General features: G+C 39.3%; 1 protein-coding gene across 2 annotated transcripts in view; it reads right to left on the reverse strand.

Annotated features, from left to right (window-relative positions):
- The window catches only part of SPG11 (SPG11 vesicle trafficking associated, spatacsin), an 82,251-nt gene that overhangs the window by 12,212 nt on the left and 50,716 nt on the right, over positions 1 to 19,323 (reverse strand). For both annotated transcript variants that reach the window (XM_044918181.1, XM_021695563.2), the window contains exons 27-30: positions 18,556 to 18,663; positions 5,443 to 5,605; positions 3,443 to 3,657; positions 2,025 to 2,772 (exon numbers count right to left, since the gene is read on the reverse strand). In XM_044918181.1, the coding sequence (XP_044774116.1) occupies positions 2,025 to 2,772; positions 3,443 to 3,657; positions 5,443 to 5,605; positions 18,556 to 18,663 (1,234 nt within the window). The remainder of the gene's footprint in view (positions 1 to 2,024; positions 2,773 to 3,442; positions 3,658 to 5,442; positions 5,606 to 18,555; positions 18,664 to 19,323) is intronic.

A 19,323-nucleotide genomic window follows, 5' to 3' on the forward strand; every position in this document is an offset into this window, starting at 1 on the left:
AATAGTCTAAAGAAAAAACCCACATGATCATATCAATAGATGTGGAAAAAAAATGACAAAATTCAACAATTGATTCATGATAAAAAAAACTCTCACAAACTATGAATAGAAGGGAACTTCCTCAACATGACAAAGCCTATCTTCAAAAAACCTACAGCTAATATCATACTTAACTATGAAAGACTGAATGCTTTCAAAGATAGTCTCTTCAACAAACGGTGCTGGGAAAACTGGAGAGCTACGTGCATAAGAATGAAACTGGACCCTTTCTTACACAACACACAAAAATAAATTCACAATGGATTAAAGATCTAAATGTGATACCTGAAACCATAAAATTCCTAGAAGAAAACATAGGCAGTAATCTCTCTGACATCAGCTGTAGAAATATTTTTCTACATAATGTCTCCTCAGGCAAGGGAGAAAAAGCAAAATTAAACTATTGAGACTACACCAAAATAAAAAGCTTTTACATAGTAAATGAAACCATCAACAAAAGACAGCCTGCTGAATGGGAGAAGATATTTCAAATATGTATCTGATAAGGGGTTAATCTCCAAAATATATAAAGAACTTCTATAACTCAACACCAAAAAACCACAAATAATCCAACTAAAAAAATACAAGACATGAACAGACATTTTTCCAAAGACATACAGATGGCAAAAGACACATGAAAAGATGCTCATCATCATCATCATCATCATCATCATCAACAGACACATGAAAAGATACTCATCATCAGGGAAATGCAAGCCAAAACCACAATGAGATAATCACTTTACAACTGTCAGAATGGCTAAAATAAAAAACACAAGAAATAACAAGTGTTGGTGAGGAAAAGGAACCCTTGTGCACTCCTGGTGGTGTGCAAGCTGGTGCAGCCACTGTGGAAGACAGTATGGAGGTTCCTCAAAAAATTAAAAATAGATCTAACCTATGATCCAATAATTCCACTACTGGGTATTTACCCAAAGAACCAAAAACACTAATTCGAAAAGATATATGCACCCCTATGTTTACGGCAGCATTATTTACAATAATCAGGATATGGAACCAATCCAAGTGTCCATTTGTAGATGAACCAAGATGTGGTATATATAGACAATGAAATATTACTCAGCCATAAGAAAGAATGAAATCTTGCCACTTGCAACAATATGGATGGACTTAGAGGGTATAATGCTAAGAAGTCAGTCAGAGAAAGAAATACTATATAATTTCACTCATATGTGGAATTTAAGAAACAAATGAACAAAGAAAAAAAGAGACAAACAAAAAACAGACTCTTAACTATACAGAACAAACTGGTGGTTACCAGAGGGGAGGTGGGTGGGGGGACGGATGAAACTGGTGAAGGCCATAAGAGTCCACTTACCCTGATGAGCAATGAGTAATGTTTAAAAATGTTGAATCACACTGTACACCTAAAACTATACTGTATGTTAATTATACTTGAATCAGGAAAAAAAGAAAAAAAAAGACAATGCTTTCTCCCTAAAATCAGTAACAAGTCAAGTATGTCTACTCTTAACCATTTCTATCCAATGTCATACCAGAAGTCCTAGCCAGTGCAATAAAGCAAGACAAAGAAATAACAGGCATTCAGATTGGAAAGGAAGATATAAAACCATCTCTATTCACAGATAGTATCGTCTGTAGAAAATACCGAGGAATCTATAAGAAAACCCCTAGGATAAGCAAGTTTAGCAAGGTCGCAGGATACAAGATTAACACAAAAATCAGCATATTTCTATATACTATCAATGTACAATTGGAAACACGATTACTGGTATAGAGTAAATTTTAATGAACTAGCTACAAGTCAAGTAGATTCCCTCTAACTTTGATATACAGCTAGTTAAAAGAAACTTAAGTTTCTATTTCACTGACTAGTTAATTACCTAGTTTATGGACTACCCTTGACTTGTATAACTAGTGGGCCAAAAGGGACCCTTTCTTTCTGGGAAAGAGTACCAACAGCTCCATTCAGGACTCAGGGCAGTTTGATCTCCTTCACTTACTGCTCTGGACTTTCCTTAGTGGAATGCCAGGTTCTTCTTCCTCAAGCCGCTCGGCACTTTGTAGGAGAGCATGGATCTCTGGGCGCAGGTCATCCACACTAGCTTCCCCTGAGGCCAGTGCTCTGCAGTGCAACACCAAGGCGACATCTTGGTTGTAGAAATGAAAATACCGACATACTCTACTTGCTTCGTGCACACAGCCATCATCCAACAGGCGCCCAATCAGAAAGTCCAGTGACTCCTGCCCCTTCCAATCCAGCCTGTTCTCACAAGTCTCTTTGGATGGAAGGCCATTAATTTCCAAGTATTTTGATGTGTTCAGAGCAGCCAACATGGAGAGTGAAAACTTACTGGCTACGCTATCAAAGGAAAGTTCCCCACTAGTTGAGATGTGCTGCGAAAACCTGGGCTCTGTTTCCTGTTTTTCTCTGAGGGTGTGCTGGGTGATGCGGCAGAGCCAGATCTGCTTCTCCAGCTCCTCCAGCTCGTCCACAGGCCCCAGGCCCTCCTGAGCCAGCCAGTGTGCAGCCAGTGTGAGCAGCAGCTGCCGCTCCTCCGCGCGGCTCTGGCCCTCCTCAGCTGGGGGCTCAGGCGCCTGCGGGGCCTGAGCTGAGAAAAAGGAAGAAGCTGCTCTGCTTGAAATGGAATTTTTCTGAAAACTCTCATGACATTTTTTCCAGAAGTCAATTCTTGCTTGTTTCAGGGACCACTGGCCAGTGTGTTTTAAAGTCTGCATTTCCCGTGTTATCTGCGAAATTTAACAAAACACTTTTTAGCCTTTCCTGGATAAAGAAGTATCATAAATGCTAATGCTCCCTACGTGTGCCAGGCTTGTTAAAGCCAAATCAAGTCAGAGAACATGAGACTTGGCTACAGATGATCCTGGATATTTTATCTGGAAAGTTAAACTATGAATAGCAATTCTAAATTTATCTAATTGAAGGGGGTTCAAGACAAAGCCATCCTATATTTAATTCTATTCAAAGCACAAGAGCCGGGCGCCTGGGTGGCTCAGTTGGTTAAGCGACTGCCTTCGGCTCAGGTCATGATCCTGGAGTCCCTGGATCGAGTCCCGCATCGGGCTCCCTGCTTGGCGGGGAGTCTGCTTCTCCCTCTCCCACTCCCCCTGCTTGTGTTCCCTCTCTCGCTGTGTCTTTCTCTGTCAAATAAACAAATAAAATCTTTAAAAAAAAAAAAAAAAAAAAAAAAAGCACAAGAGCCGTGGCATAACCTGTAAGCTAACCTTGGTTTCAAGCACACATTCTATGCTAATGGGCATCCTAGGGCTCATACATTTCTGAATGTGTGAATCAAAAGTAAAAAAGCCTCTTTTCCTATAAATTACATTTCTCATTTGATTCTGGTTAATGCTAGCTCAAAAAGCTAAGATTTCAAATAACTTAAAAGACTAATGATACCTCTTCAATAACCAAGTTGTCCACAGGTAGTTCTGCTAATTCTGCTACCCTTCTGGCCAAAGCAAACTGTCCCTCTGTCTCCAGTTTTTCCAAAATAGATCTACATTCATGCTGAAAATTCTCAAGGCTGTAGCCACTAATAATTCCATGATTAATGGCTATGGATGTGTCCTTTAAAATTTGGCTAAGGACACAGAGCTTCTTCACATCTGGACCTGTGCCAAAGAGAAGAGGGTATAAAACATTTAATCAGTAAAATGCTGCCATCAGAGGGAAAGTATGTCTGTTTAACACAATAATGCGATTAAAGAGAACACAAAACCTATTTTTCTACTCTGGCTGGCTAGCAGATGAAACCATAAGCCATCTCCTATATGTAAGAACTATTCAAGATTCGCATAGGGGCTCAATCTACACAGCTCAGGGCAGATGTTGGTGGTCTGCTATGTAGTAGCAACTCAGTCAACCTTGGGAAGATCTGGCCATTCATTCAGGCCGATCCCATCTCTTTCTGGACTTTTCTCCAACCCTGAACAAATTTGTTTTTATGACTGTTCACTTGCTCATTCAGTGCAGACATCATGTGGATGAAGACACAGAACCAGCAGGACAGCTCAAACTGCAGCTGGTCAATAGCCAAGTGCCTTAACAGAGCACATCATATTCAGAATGGAGCATCACTTGCTCCTTTGGACAACTGCTTAAACCAGGGAGACCCAGCTGAGCTCTTGTTCTTCTTCTTTTCTTAAGATTTATGTATTAATTTGAAAGAGAGAGCATGGAGCAAAGCGGAGGGGCAGAAAGAGTCTTAAGCAGACTCTGCCCTGAGCACAGAGTCCGATGTGGGTGAGCCAAAACCAAGGAGGGGCATGAAAAACATTCTATAGGAGCCTATTCCCAGTGGCACCTGCTGGGCTGTGGTGTGATTTCAGTAGTTCTGGGGACAGGAAGACACCTTGCACAATATCCACCAGTAGGGGGATGCTGGGTTTCTTTGTTGACAGCATATAAAACCCAGGTTTTTAGAAAAACAACTTTTCTCTAGGCACATGCGTGTTATACACACAGAGAACACAAATGTTCTACGAAAACAAAAAAATTTTAAGAATAAAAGCAGTGTAACGGTTAACAACATAGACAAGCCTTATAATTTTTCAAGGACACAGTAACTCTGGCAAGAAAACAGGAAGTTCATTTCTGAAAAAAATTAAAATTACTACAGATCAGTGAAAACACCTGTATGTTAAAAGGACCTACTATTTGGTCTACAGAGTAATGGACAAGTCCCCTTTTATAGACACTGCATTTTGGAAACATCCCTCTTTGTTCCCAGTCTTCAGCCCTGCCAGCCTGCACCACAGGCACTGAGCCCAGCGTTCGGTCATGTTCTGTGCAGATATGAGCTCTCCAGGTGAGTATCTGTGAGTTTAAATGTGATAAAATAACCCTAGTAGTGAAAACGTCAGGATCTAGTATAAAACAACAACATAATCATGCAACAAAAACTTGAAATTATCAAGTCGAAAAGAAGGTAAGGCAATAATTAGTTTCACTCGATCAGCAACAACCTTAGACACTGCCAGTGTCTGGAGGAATCCGCAAAAAATAAGTATCATTCTGTTTTTGAAACCTTCAAAATGGATTAGTCATTCCTGAAACAGAGTTTGTGACCCTGAGCAATGATGACATGTTAAGGCTACTTGTCAGAAAAAAGAATGACAGTGACGGGGTGGAGACTAGTCAGGGGGAAATGCAGCTGACAAGTCCTCAGAAGGAGTAGACAGTTGTATTATTTCGAGATTATACCCAGTTGTGCTGTTTTCAATGCTTTAACCATGACTGATGTTTCCCGCAACCTCTTCTTCATACCTCATTAGGGACTGTAAATGTAATGTTATATATCATATGTGTTTTCATTTCCTGACTGCCCTTCTAAAATATTTTTCAAGATTAAGGAAGCTAATTTCTTAACAACAACTTAACTGTAAGGACTATCTTACCATCAGAGAAGAGCTTTTCTATTCCAACAAAGAGCTGTAAAAGCTTCCCCAGTTCATACTGGGTCCCACACTGCTGCAGCATAAGCTTCAGAAGGAAACACACCTGCTCCTTCAGCCACAGGGCAGGGATGGTAGCATGGACCCTTGTGGCTGCCGTTTCAACCTAGGGAAAGAAGAGGGGGTCAGGAAAGCCAGTTTCACAGGAACAGCAAATCAAAACCTCCAAATTTGGGAAGAGCTAAGAAAGCCAAGGTACCATCGAGAGTCATCTCCTATCACAAAGGGGAACGCTTATTCAGGTCCTTTCCAAATGACAGGAATTGGAAGCCTGCCTCGGAGGAGTGGCAAAAGAAGCCCTCCGTGGCAGCTCTGTGGTTTGTCTCTTTGTGGGACGTCCTCCTGGAGAGAGCTGTGTGTGTCGAAGTCAAGGATGAACAAGAGACCTAAAGAATGCCAACTCTGGAGTGAATGGATGCAGATACCCTCAAGTTAGTGACTGCCCAACAAATAACCCTGTGAGTTGCTGTGACATTAACCTGACATGTTTCATTTAACAGCTTTACAGAGGGATGTAGGCCTGCCCTGGAGTCCAGAAGATCTGAAATTCATCTATCAAGACCTCTTAGAAAGATTTAACATTGCCCAACGTATTCTGCCCATTTGCTTGTAGTTTCTACTACCGTTAGGGGAGGATCTTGATTAAGAAGCCTGGATCCATGTCACTACAATCAAATGCTAGCAATATTAATAGGAAGATGACCCCAAGAGGCAGGCTGCATTAGCGTGAATTAGAGCATGAGTTCTTCATCTTTATTTACTTGTTTACCTACTCCTGTTGCTTGCAGAAGAGGGTCTACAGCAGGCAGGTGATGGAACTGGTCGAACGAAAAACATACATCAAGTAAAGGGCGGAGGCAAGGATGGAAGAGGTGCACTGTCCCTCCACAGGGACAAGCTGGAGCAGGGGCAGTCAGGAAGGAGTAAGACATCTGGGAGGACCTAAATATACAATGAAAAACTATAAAACTCCTAAGGGATAATATAAGAAAACCCAGATGACCTTGGATATGGTGATTCCTTTTTAGATACAACAATACAACATCAAAGACATAATCCATGAAAAAATAATTGACCAGATTGATTTTATTAAAATTAAAATCTTCTGCTCTACAAAACAAAATCTCAAGAGAATAAGACTAGCAACAGACTGAGAGAAAATATTTGTGAAAGACACATCTGATAATGGACTGTTATCCAAAATACACAAAGAACTCTTTAAGTGGCAAAAAACCCCCACAACTCTTAAAAAATAGGCTGGGGGTGCCTGGCTGGCTCAGTAGGTACAGCATGCAAGTCCTGATCTTGGGGTTGTGAGTTTGAGCCCCATGCTGGGCATAGAGTTTACTTAAAAAAAAAAAAAGGCTGGGGGCGCCTGGGTGGCTCAGTTGGTTAAGCGACTGCCTTTGGCTCAGGTCATGATCCTGGAGTCCCGGGATCGAGTCCTGCATCGGGCTCCCTGCTCAGCGGGGAGTCTGCTTCTCCCTCTGACCCTCCCCCCTCTCATGTACTCGCGCTCTCTCATTCTCTCTCTCTCAAATAAATAAATTAAAAAAAAAAAGAAAAAAAAAAGAAAAAAAAAAAAAAGGCTGAAGACCTTAACAGCTACCTCACCAAAGAAGATATACAGAGGGCAAGTAAACATGTGAAAAGATGCTCCACATCATATGCAAATTAACACAATGACACACTGCAACATACCTATTAGAATGGCCAGACTTTGGAACACTGACAACACCACAGGCCAGCAAGGATGTGGATCCACAAGAACTCTCAGACATTGCTGGTGGGAATGCAAGTGATGCAAGTGATACAGCCACCTTGGAAGACAGTTTGATGGTTTCTTAAAAAACTAAACATACTTTGACCACTTGATCCAGCAGCTGCGCTCCTTGGTATTTACCCAAAGGAGTTAAAAATTTACATCCACACAAAAATGTGCACAAAGATGTTTAAAGAAGCTGTATTCTTTTTTTAAGATTTTATTTATTTATTTGAGAGAGAGAGACACAGCGAGAGAGGGAACACAAGCAGGGGGAGTGGGAGAGGGAGAAGCAGATTCCCGCTGAGCAGGGAGCCTGATGCGGGGCTCGATCCCAGGACCCTGGGATCATGACCTGAGCCGAAGACAGACGCTTAACGACTGAGCCACCCAGGCGCCCCTAGAGCAGCTGTATTCTTAAGTGCCAAAAGCCGGAAGAAAACACTAAAAAGAAATGAGCTATTAAGCCATGAAAAGACGTGGAGGAAACTTAAATACATATCGCTAAGTGGAAGAAGCCAGTCTGAAAAGTCTATGTTCCATATAATTCCAATTTATACCACATTCTGGAAAAGGCAAAACTGTGGAGATAGTAAAAAGATCAGTGGTTGCCTGGGGTTGGGAGTGGGAAGGGATAAATAGGTAGAAAACAGAAGATATTTTAGGGCAGTGAGACTACTTTGTAGGACACTATTATAACAATGCATGTATGCAGTTATACATTTCTCCAAATGTATACCTAAAGAATGTACAACACCAAGAGTAAACCCGAAGGTAAACAATGGATTTGAGGTGATTATGATGTGTCACTATAGGTTCATCCTTGGTAACAAATGGACTGTTCTGGTGAGTGATACTGATAATGGGGAGGCTCTAAATGTCTGGGAGCAGGGGATATATGGGAAATCTCTGAACTTTCCTCTTAAATTTGTGATTAACTAAAACTACTCTAAAAAATAAATTCCTTTTAAAAACGTGGGGATGGGGGGGGAGGGCGTTGGTGCAGAGTAGAAAGTACCAGGATCTGTCTCCTCACTTAGACAACTGCACTGGCAAGATCTGTTCAGTGCAATTATTTTGGAACTCTAGAGTCTGTTGAAGGCTTTCCAGTTCCAGAGGAAGACCTAATGGAAAGTAAATTGCTGATAATCTTGTTCAATTTCTGTCCTTAGCAGTGCTGGCTACCCACTCCCCACCCTTAGCCACATGGGAGGCAGCTGGGCATGTACATGTTTCTGCAGCAGCTTGCACAAGGCTTGTAGAAGTTGCGGGGACAAAAAGGAACCTATCCTCCAAATATCAAAAATTGGTGCTCTGTTGTTTCCGACCATAGAGGTGCAGGCAAGGAGGTGGGCCGCCATTGTTGTTTCACCTCACCCACTGGTGCCAGCCCCTCCCCCTCCAACTGAACAGACTTCCAGAGATTTAAAGGGCTGGCACCAGGTCGCCTGGGTGGCTCAGTTGGTTAAGCGTCTGCCTTCGGCTCAGGTCATGATCCCAGGGTTCTGGCATCGAGTCCCACATCGGGCTCCCTGCTCAGCGGGGAACCTGCTTCTCCTTCTGCCTCTCCCTCTGGCTTGTGCTCTCTTGCTTTCTCTCTCTCTCAAATAAATAAATAAAATCTTCAAAAAAAAATTAAAAAAATAAAGAACTGGCAGCCTTTTCCTCCCCACTCCCTTCATTTTCTTTTTTCCCTCTTGGGAGCCAAACATTAAAGATTAGGACAATTAAAAACAACTGCATATATGAGGAAAATTAGAAAGTGACTCTGTATATGCAGGGAAAGGCTCAGAAAAGACCTGAGAAGACCTTAGGTTTACATTTCATGCCAATCCTTGGCACAGAAATGACTTTTGACCATCCAAAACCGAAAAATAACAAAAACAATAACAAAAACTACAAGCCCTGGGGAAGTGGGAGAATCTGATTTCCAGGGTCACCACATTATTAGATCCAAATGTCCAGAGTTCAACAGAGAATCACAAGGTATACAAAGAAACAGGAAAACAGGGCTCATTCAAAGAGGAAAAAAAAATGACAGAAACTGTTCCTAAAACAGACCTAATGACAGATACACTAGACACAGATTTTTCTTTTTTTTCTTTTATTAACTAGACACAGATTTTAAAACAACTGTTTTAACTAAAGAAGATGTAGAGAAAGTCAAGAAAACAATGTGTGAACAAAATGGAAATATCAACAAAGAGAAAAACCTAAAAAAAACAAAATTCTAGAGCTGAAAAGTAAAATAACAATGAAAGTAAAATTAAAATAACAAATTTACTAGAGGGATTGAAAGGCAAATGTGAGCACGCAGAATTAAAAATCAGCAAATTTAGAAGCAGGACAATGGAAATCATCAAGTTTGAGGAAGAGAAAGAAGAAGACTGAAGAAAAGCAAACGGAGCCCTAAGAGACCTATGGGACATTATCAAGTGGACTAACATAAGTATCATGTAAGTCCCAGAAGAAAGGAGTAGAGAAAATATTTGAAGAAATAATGGCTGAAAACTTCCCAAACTTGATGAAAGACATGAATATAAACAAAATATAAACATCTAAGAAGTTCAACAAACTCTAAGTGAGATGAACTGAAAGAAACCCATAATGAGATACATTATAATCAAACTTGCTTAAGATAAAGAACAAAAAAAGAAATTTGGAAGCAATAGGAGAGAAGTGGCAGATCAAATACAAGGGACCCTCAAGAAGATTATCTGCAGAGTTCTCATCAGAAACTTCGGAGGCCAGAAGACAGTGGGCTGATATATTTAAAGTGCTCAAAGAAAAATACTGTCATCAAGAGTCCTATATCCAGCGGAACTATCCTTCAAAAGTGAGGGGAAAATTAAGACATTCCCAGGGAAACAAAAGCTGAGGGGGTCTGAGCACTAGACTGGCCTTGCCAAGAAGTCTGTAAGGTAAAATGAAAGGACACTAGACGGTACCTCAAAGCCATATGCAGAAATAAAGAGCTCAATAAACGTAAATACATGGGCAATTATAAAAGCCAGTATTAGTGGGGCGCCTGGGTGGCTCAGTCGTTAAGCGTCTGTCTTCGGCTCAGGTCATGATCCCAGGGTCCTGGGATCGGGCCCTGCATTGGGCTCCCTGCTCCGTGGGAAGCCTGCTTCTCCCTCTCCCATTCCTCCTGCTTGTGTTCCCTCTCTCGCTGTGTCGCTTTCTGTCAAATAAATAAACTCTTAAAAAAAAAAAAAAGCCAGTATTACTGTAGCACTGGGTTTCTGTTTTCCATGTGATTTAAGAGACTAATGCATATAAAGAAAAAAGAACAGTTATTAGTATAAAAGCTGGTATTACTGTAACTTTGGTTTGTAACCCCAAATCTTGTTTTCTTCATAGTTTAAAAGACTAATGCCCTGAAAGGAATTATTTATGTTTTGGGGCACATAATGTATAAAGATGTAATCTGGTGACATCAACAACTAAAAGGTGTGAGGTCAGAGCTGCAAAGGAGCACTTTTCATATGTTATTGAAGTTAAGCTGGCATAAATTCATGGTAACCAAAAATAAAACAGCTGTACGAGAAGCACAAAATGAAATGAGAAAGGAATTTAAACATGTCACTACAAAAAATCAACTAAACACAAAAGAAAACAGTAATGTGGGAAATGAGAAACAAAAAAGCTACAAGGTATAAAGAAAACCAACAGCACAATGGCAGAAGCAAGTTCTTCCTGGTCAGTAATTACTTCAAATGTAAATGGATTAAGCTCTCCAATTAAAAGACCGAGATTAGCAGAATAGCCAAAAACACATGATCCAACTATGTGCTGTCTGCAAGAGACTCACTTGAGATCCAAAGACATAAACAGGTTGAAAGTGGAAGGATGGAAAGAAGTACTCCATGCAAATAGTAACAAAGAAAAGCAAGGGTGGCTATAATAGTATCAGACAAAATAAACATTAAACTTTGTCTCTTGTAAGAGACAAAGAAAGAGATTCGATACTAATAAAACGTTCAATACAGCAAGAAAATATAGCAATTATAAACATTTACATACGTAATGACAGATGATCAAAAGCAAAAGCTGATGGAATTGAAGGGAGAAATAGAAAGTTCTACAATAACAGTTGAAAACTTCAATACCGCACTCACAATAATGGATAGAATGAGACAGAGATAAGAAAATAGAGGCCTTAACACAATAAACTGAATGGATTAACAGACATATAAAGAATGTTCTACCCAAGAACAATAGAAAACACATTCTTCTCAAGTGCACAATGAGATATTTTCCAGGAGAGACCATATGTTAAGCCATAAGTTTCAATAGATTTTAAAAGACAGATATACAAAATATTTCTTCTGACTACAATGGGATAAAATTAGAAGTCATCATTATCAAAAGGAAAACTGAAAATTCACAAAATCATGGGAATTAAACAACACGTTTTTATAAAGAGAGAAGTCTCAAATTACTAAAATCAGAAATGAACATGGGGCCATTACTACCCATTCCACAGAAATAAAAGGGATTATAAGAGAGTACTATGAACAACTGCATGCCAAAAAGTGGGTAACTTATGAAATGGGCAAATTCCTTGAAACGTAAAACCTACCAAGACTAAATCACAAATAAATAGATAATGTTAATAGACCTATAGCTAGTAAGGAGACTGACTCAGAAATCAAAAATCTCCCCACAAAGAAAAACCCTGGACAGGATGGCTTCAGTGGTGAATTCTAAAAACATTTAAAGAACTATGACCAACCTTTCTCAAACTTTCCCAAATTACTGAAGAGGAGGGAACTCCTCCAAACTCATTTTATGAAACCAGCATAATCTGGATACTAAAGAGATGGAGACACTATAAGAAAACTATAGACCAGTATCTCTTATGAACACTGATGTAAAAATCCTCAACAGAATACTGGCAAACTGAATTCAGCAGCATATTAAAAGGATTATTCACCATTATCAAATGTGATTTATTCCCTGGGATGCAAGGATGCTACAACATACAAAAAAATAAAATAAAATAAATCAATGGATATATCACATCAACAGAACGTAAGAAAAAAAACCCACATGATTATTTCAATTGATGTAAAAAAAAAAAAAAGTATTTGACAAAATTCAATACTATTTCAAGGTTAAAAAAAAAAACTCAACAAATTGGGAATAGAAAGAAACTATCCTACATAATAAAAGCCAGAGTGAACATTTTACTCAATGGTGAAGGACTGAAACCATTCTTCTCAGATCAGGAAGAAGGCAAGGATGTCTGTTTTCAACACTTCTATTCCACACAGTATTGAAAGTTCTAGCCAGAGCCTTTAGGCAAGGGAAAAAAAAAAAAAAGGAGCACCCAGTTTGGAAAAGAAATAAAATTATTTCTGCAGATGATATGATCCTATATGTAGAAAACCCTAATGATCACACACACACACACACACACACACATTCAATAAATGAATTCAGCAAAGTAGCAGGATAGAGAGTCAACACACAAAAATCAGCTGCATTTCTATACACAAACACTGAACAAACCATAAAGGAAATAATTCCATTTCCAAAAGCATCAAAAAGAATAAATTACTTAGGAATTAACCAAAGAAGTAAAAGACTTGTACAGTAAAAATTACAAAATACTGCTGAAATTAAAGACATAAATAAATGCAACTTCCAATTTCATAGGTTGGAAGCCTTAATGTTGTTAAAACAATACTATCCAAAGCGATCTTTGAATTCAACGCAATCCCTATCAAAATCCCAATGATGTGTTTTTACAGAAATAGGAAAACCCATCCTAAAACCATTTGGGATCTTAAGGGACCCTCAATAGCCAAAATAATCTTGAAAAAGAAAAACTCATGTTCCCTGATTTCAAAACTTACTACAAAGCTGTAGTAATCAAACATGTACCATTGGCATAGAGACATAAAGACTAATAGAACAGAAAGTCCAGAAATACACCCTCACATATATGGTCTAATGATTTTTGACAAGGGTGCCAAGACTATTCAATGAGGAAAGGACAATATTTTCAACAAATGGTGCTAGGAAGACTGAATTTCCACATGCAAAAGAATGAAGCTGGATCCTTACCTAACACATACACAAAAATTAACTCAAAATGGGCTAAGAACCGAAATATGAGACCTAACGCAATAAAAACTCTTAGAAGAAAACACAGGACAAAAGCTTCACAACACTAGGTTTGGCAATAAATTCTTGGATAGGACACCAAAGGCACAAGGAACAAGGGAAAAAAATAGGCAAATTGAACTTCATGAACACTTAAAAAAATTGTGCATCTAAAGACACTATCATCAGTAAAAAGGCAGTCCAAAGAGTGGGAGAAATTATGTGCAAATTATATATGATTAATATGTCAATGGGGATTACTTCAATAATATACAAAATTCCTAACAACAACAACAAAATAAACAACAAAATTCAAAAATGGGCAAAGGGCTTAAATAGACATTTCTTCAAAGATGATATACAAATGGCCAATAAGCATGAGAAGATGCTCAACATCATTAATCATTAGGAAAACGCAAATCGAAACTACTATGAGACACTACCTCATACCCATTAGGATAACTACTATCAAAAAAACAGAAAACCATGGGGTGCCTGGCTGGCTGAGTCGGTAGAGCATGCAACTCTTGATCTTGGGGTCTCCACACTGGGTGTAGAGCTTACTTAAAAACAAGTGTTGAGGAGGATGTGGAGAGACTGGAACCTTGTATACTGTTGTGGCAAGGTAAAACGGTACGGCCTCTACAGAAAGCAGTATGACAGGTCCTCAAAATATTAAAGATAGAGTTACCATATCATCCAGCAATTCCACTTCGGGGAGGAATACCCAAAAGAACTGAAAGCAGGATCTCGAAGAGATTATTTGTATACCATGTTCACAGTAGCATAATTATATCGTGGAAGCGACCCAAATATTCATGGATAGAGGAATGGATAGCAAAATGTGGCATATACATAAAATGAAATTTTTTTTCATTTTAAAAGTTATTTTTATTGTGGAAAAGATTGTATATGCAAAAGCATGCATAAAATATATCTACACTGTTTAAGGAAAAATAAAAACAATTTTGATGCTGAATATACAAGGTGAACAAATGGAACTCTACTAGTAGCTTAGATTACTCCTCCTGGATGACATCACATCCCTACAATCTCCCTCCAAGGAGGAAACGTTATCCTCATTTTTTTTTCCTTTTAATTTTTATTTAAATTCAATTAATTAACATATAATGTATTATTAGTTTCAGAGGTAGAGGTCAGTGACTCATCAGTCTTATATAATACCCAGTGCTCATTACATCATGTGGCCCTCCTTAATGCCCATCACCCAGTTACTCCGTCCCTCCGCCCACCTCCCGTCCAGCAACCCTCAGGTTCTTTCCTATGATTAAGAGTCTCTTGGGGCGCCTGGGTGGCTCAGTTGGTTAAGCGACTGCCTTCAGCTCGGGTCATGATCCTGGAGTCCCGGGATCGAGTCCCGCATCGGGCTCCCTGCTCGGCAGGGAGTCTGCTTCTCCCTCTGACCCTCCCCCCTCTCATGTGCTCTCATGTGCTCATTCTCTCTCTCCCAAATAAATAAAATCTTAAAAAAAAAAAGTCTCTTATGGTTTGTCTCTCTCTCTGGTTTCATCTTGTTTTATTTTTTCCTCTCTTCCCCTATGATCCTCTGTTTTGTTTCTTAATATGAGTGAGATCATGTGATAATTGTCTTTCTCTGATTGACTTATTTTGCTTAGTATAATACTCTCTAGTTCCAACCACGTCACTGCAAATGGCAAGATTTCACTTTTGATGGCTGAGTAGTATTCCACTGAATATATATACCACATCTTCTTTATCTATTCATCTGTCGATGGACATCTGCACTCTTTCCATAGTTTGGCTATTGTGGACATTGCTGCTATAAACATTGGGGTGCATGTGCCCCTTAGGATCATTACATTTGTATCTTTGGGGTAAATATGCAGGAGTGTAATTGTTGGGTTGTATGATAGCTCTATTTTCAATCTTCTGAGGAACCTCCATACTGTTTTCCAGAGTGGCTGCACCAGCTTGCATTCCTACCAACAGTGTAAGAGGGTTCCCCTTTCTCTTCATCCTTGCCAACATCTGTCGTTTCCTGACTTGTTCATTTTAGCCATTCTGACTAGTGTGAGGTGGTATCTCATTGAGGTTTTGATTTGTATTTCCCTGATGCCAAATGATGTGGAGCACTCTTTCATGTGTCTGTTGGCCATTTGGATGTCTTCTTTGCAGAAATGTCTGTTCATGTCTTCTGCCCATTTCTTGATTGGATTATTTGTTCTTTGGGTGTTGAGTTTGATAAATTCTTTATAGATTTTGGATACTAGGCCTTTATCTGATTAAGACATTTGCAAATATCGGGGCACCTGGGTGGCTCAGTCGTTAAACGTCTGCCTTCGGCTCAGGTCGTGATCCCGGGGTCCTGGGATCGAGCCCCACAGCGGGCTTCCTGCTCAGCTGGGAGCCTGCTTCTCCCTCTCCCACTCCCCCTGCTTGTGTTCCCTCTCTTGCTGTCTCTCTCTCTCTGTCAAATAAATAAATAAAATCTTAAAAAAAAGAAAAGAGTAAAAAAAAAAAAAAGACATTTGCAAATATCTTCTCCCATTCTGTAGGTTGTCTTTGGTTTTGTCAACTGTTTCCTTTGCTATGCAAAAGCTTTTTATCTTGATGAAGTCCCAATAGTTTATTTTTGCCTTTTGTTTCCCTTGCCTTTGGAGACGTGTCTAGCAAGAAATTGCTGTGGCCGAGGTCGAAGAGGTTTCTGCCTGTGTTCTTCTCTAGGATTTTGATAGATTCCTGTCTCACGTTTAGGTCTTTCATCCATTTTGAGTCTATTTTTGTGTATGGTGTAAGGAAATGGTCCAGTTTCATTCTTCTCCATGGGGCTGTCCAATTTTCCCAACACCATTTGTTGAAGAGACTGTCTTTTATACTACTGGATATTCTTTTTTTTTTTTTTTTAAAGATTTTATTTATTTATTTGAGAGAGAATGAGAGAGAGCACATGAGAGGGGGGAGGGTCAGAGGGAGAGGCAGACTCCCCGCCGAGCAGGGAGCCCGATGCGGGACTCGATCCAGGGACTCCAGGATCATGACCTGAGCCGAAGGCAGCCGCCCAACCAACTGAGCCACCCAGGCGCCCTATACTACTGGATATTCTTTCCTACTTTGTCGAAGATTAGTTGACCATAGAGTTGAGGGTCCATTCCTGGGTTCTCTATTCTGTTCCACTGATCTGTGTGTCTGTTTTTGTGCCAGCACCATACTGTCTTGATGATCACAGCTTTGTAATATAGCTTGAAGTCGGAATTGTGATACCACCAGCTTTGGTTTTCTTTTTCAACATTCCTTTTGCTATTCAGGGTCTTTTCTGTTTCCATACAAATTTTAGGATTATTTGTTCCAGCTCTGTGAAAAATGTTGATGGTGTTTTGATAGGGATTGCACTGAATGTATAGATTACTCTAGGTAGCATAAGCATTTTAACAATATTTGTTCTTCCCACCCATGAGCATGTAATGTTTTTCCATTTCTTTGCGTCTTCCTCAATTTCTTTCATGAGTGTTCTATAGTTTTCAGAGTATAGATCCTTTGCCTCTTTGGTTAGGTATATTCCCAGATATCTTACAGTTTTTGGTGCAATTGTAAATGGGATTGACTCCTTAATTTCTCTTTCTTCTGTCATTGTTAGTGTATAAAAAGGCAACTGATTTCTGTGCATTGATTTTACATCCTGACATTTTGCTTAATTCCTATATGAGTTCTAGCAATTTTGGGGTGGAGTCTTTTGGGTTTTTCACAGAGAGTATCATGTCATCGGCGAAGAGTGAGAGTTTGACTTCTTCTTTGCCGATTTGAATGCCAAAATTTTATTTCTTTTTGTTGTCTGACTACTGAAGCCAGGGCTTCTAGTTCTATGTTGAACAACAGTGAGGAGAGTGGACATCCCTGCCGTGTTCCTGACCTTAGGGGAGAGGCTCTGTTTTTCCCCAACATACAATGGAATTTTATTCAGCATTTAAAAGGAAGGAAATTCTGCATTCTATATGGATGAAACTTGATACTATGCTAAGTGAAATAAACCATTCATAAAAAGACAAATATTGTATGATTTCACTTATATGAGGTACTTAAAGTAGCCAAATCATAAAGACAAAAAAGTAGAATTGTGATTGCCAGGGGCTGGGAATAAAGGAGTTCTTGTTTCATGGGTATAGAGTTTCGGTTTTACAACATGAAAAGGGTGAGGGGGATGGATGGTGGTAATGGTCGCACAACAATGGGAATGTATTTAATACCACTGAACTGTACACTTAATGGTTAAAATGGTAAATGGTATGTGTATTTTGCTCCAAAAAATAATTAACAACTCAAAAGAAAGAAAAGAAATCTGGTAGAGCCCCAACCATGGAGAGTGACAAACTAAGGAAATTAACATTCCTATTTGCTGTGATTTTGGAACCTCAGGCATATTTGAATAACTGATGCAATATTTTCAAATAATGTAACTTTTAAACCTTCCTTATGGTTACTGATTGAGAGCAAAAGCCTATACTAAGGTTCCACTGTGATGTGTTTGTTGGGTAGAACCAGTATATAGTTTTGTCTCATTTATCACAGAGTTCTTGTGGGGTCAAGAAAGCAAAAGTGCTAAAATCCCAAGCAGGACTAAGGCACATTTTTCTTCCTTCCTTATGACTTTCTCTTTTCTTCCATAGGGTTAATTAGCTCCACATGATAAATAGGCCTGAAACAAGCACTAAATAGGTACAGCCTGAAATTGACCACATGGCTCAGCATCATTTGGACAGGGACCATGAGGACTGTTGATGAAAAAATCCATTACTGTCGGTCACAGTGAATAACGCAGTATTAAACACCTTTCACACTCAATGCTGTTGGAGTTATCTTAGAGTGGCAAAATGTGGCCCATGAACCACCACACTCCTCTTGAGCATCCATAGCAGGTCCTGTTAATCCCTTTCCCACTGAGCTTGGCTGCAGCTCAGGACACTGATCAGAATTAGCACATTAGATGAAACTTCTCTGTCATGCCTGGCAACTGAGGTGTATATAGGCAAGGCCACTGTAACTCCTGTCCTGTCTCCCCACCTCTGAAACAGTACAAATGAGTTAGTTTGAATTATGCCACATATCAGCTACTTGCCTGCTGTCATAGCCTGACTACTAGCAGGTAACAGGCCACTTGAACCAATTTCAGATCAGTGACAAAGAGCAGTAGGGTTCCAACTTACAGTTTCAAAGCTCTTTTGGAACTCCAGAAGTTTCGCTTCAGCTTCCTTATAATTCTTGAAGAACATACACAGTTCATACATCTCCATCATCAACAGTAGTGGGGAATCCTTTGAGGAAGAGTTTGGATGAAATTACAAAATCGTGAAGTCAATCAATAGTATTTTCTCAATGAAAAATGACAATATAAGAAGTTAAAGACATAAGTACTACTAATAACAGTTTCATAGAATTAAATCATATCTGTTAAAAAGAAAGGAGGTTAAATTTATATTTCTTTTACCTTTTAGAAAAAAGATATTCAGGCCAGGTATACCTACTCAACAGTCTGTTTTCTGTCTGTTCTGTACTTGGTCCACTGTCCAAGAGCTGGAGACATTCCACTAGATGGTGCTAGGTATGGTACCTCTACATACCATCCTGGAAAATGGGCTCCACTGAGCTGCCAACCTACTGCTGTCTGTGGCATTTCTATCATTTTGGTGGGAGCTTTTCAGTCAGCAGACAGGAATTTTGGAATGAGAAAGTATAGATCTGAACTATAAACACACTACTTACTAAAGTACTTTGAGACCCTGGGCATGTTACTTAAATTCTGTGAGCCTGAGTTTATTACTCTAAAATGAGAATACTACCACTTCATAACATCCTCATATAATATTATCTTTCTATAGGATTATTGTGAGAACTGATGAAAATAATATATATAAAGTTCTTTGCTAAATAAATGGTCGTTCTGTTATCATTATTTGTTGTTGGCTAAAAAAAAC

Source organism: Neomonachus schauinslandi, chromosome 9 (assembly GCF_002201575.2).
Source record: "Neomonachus schauinslandi chromosome 9, ASM220157v2, whole genome shotgun sequence".
Lineage (NCBI taxonomy): Eukaryota > Metazoa > Chordata > Mammalia > Carnivora > Phocidae > Neomonachus > Neomonachus schauinslandi.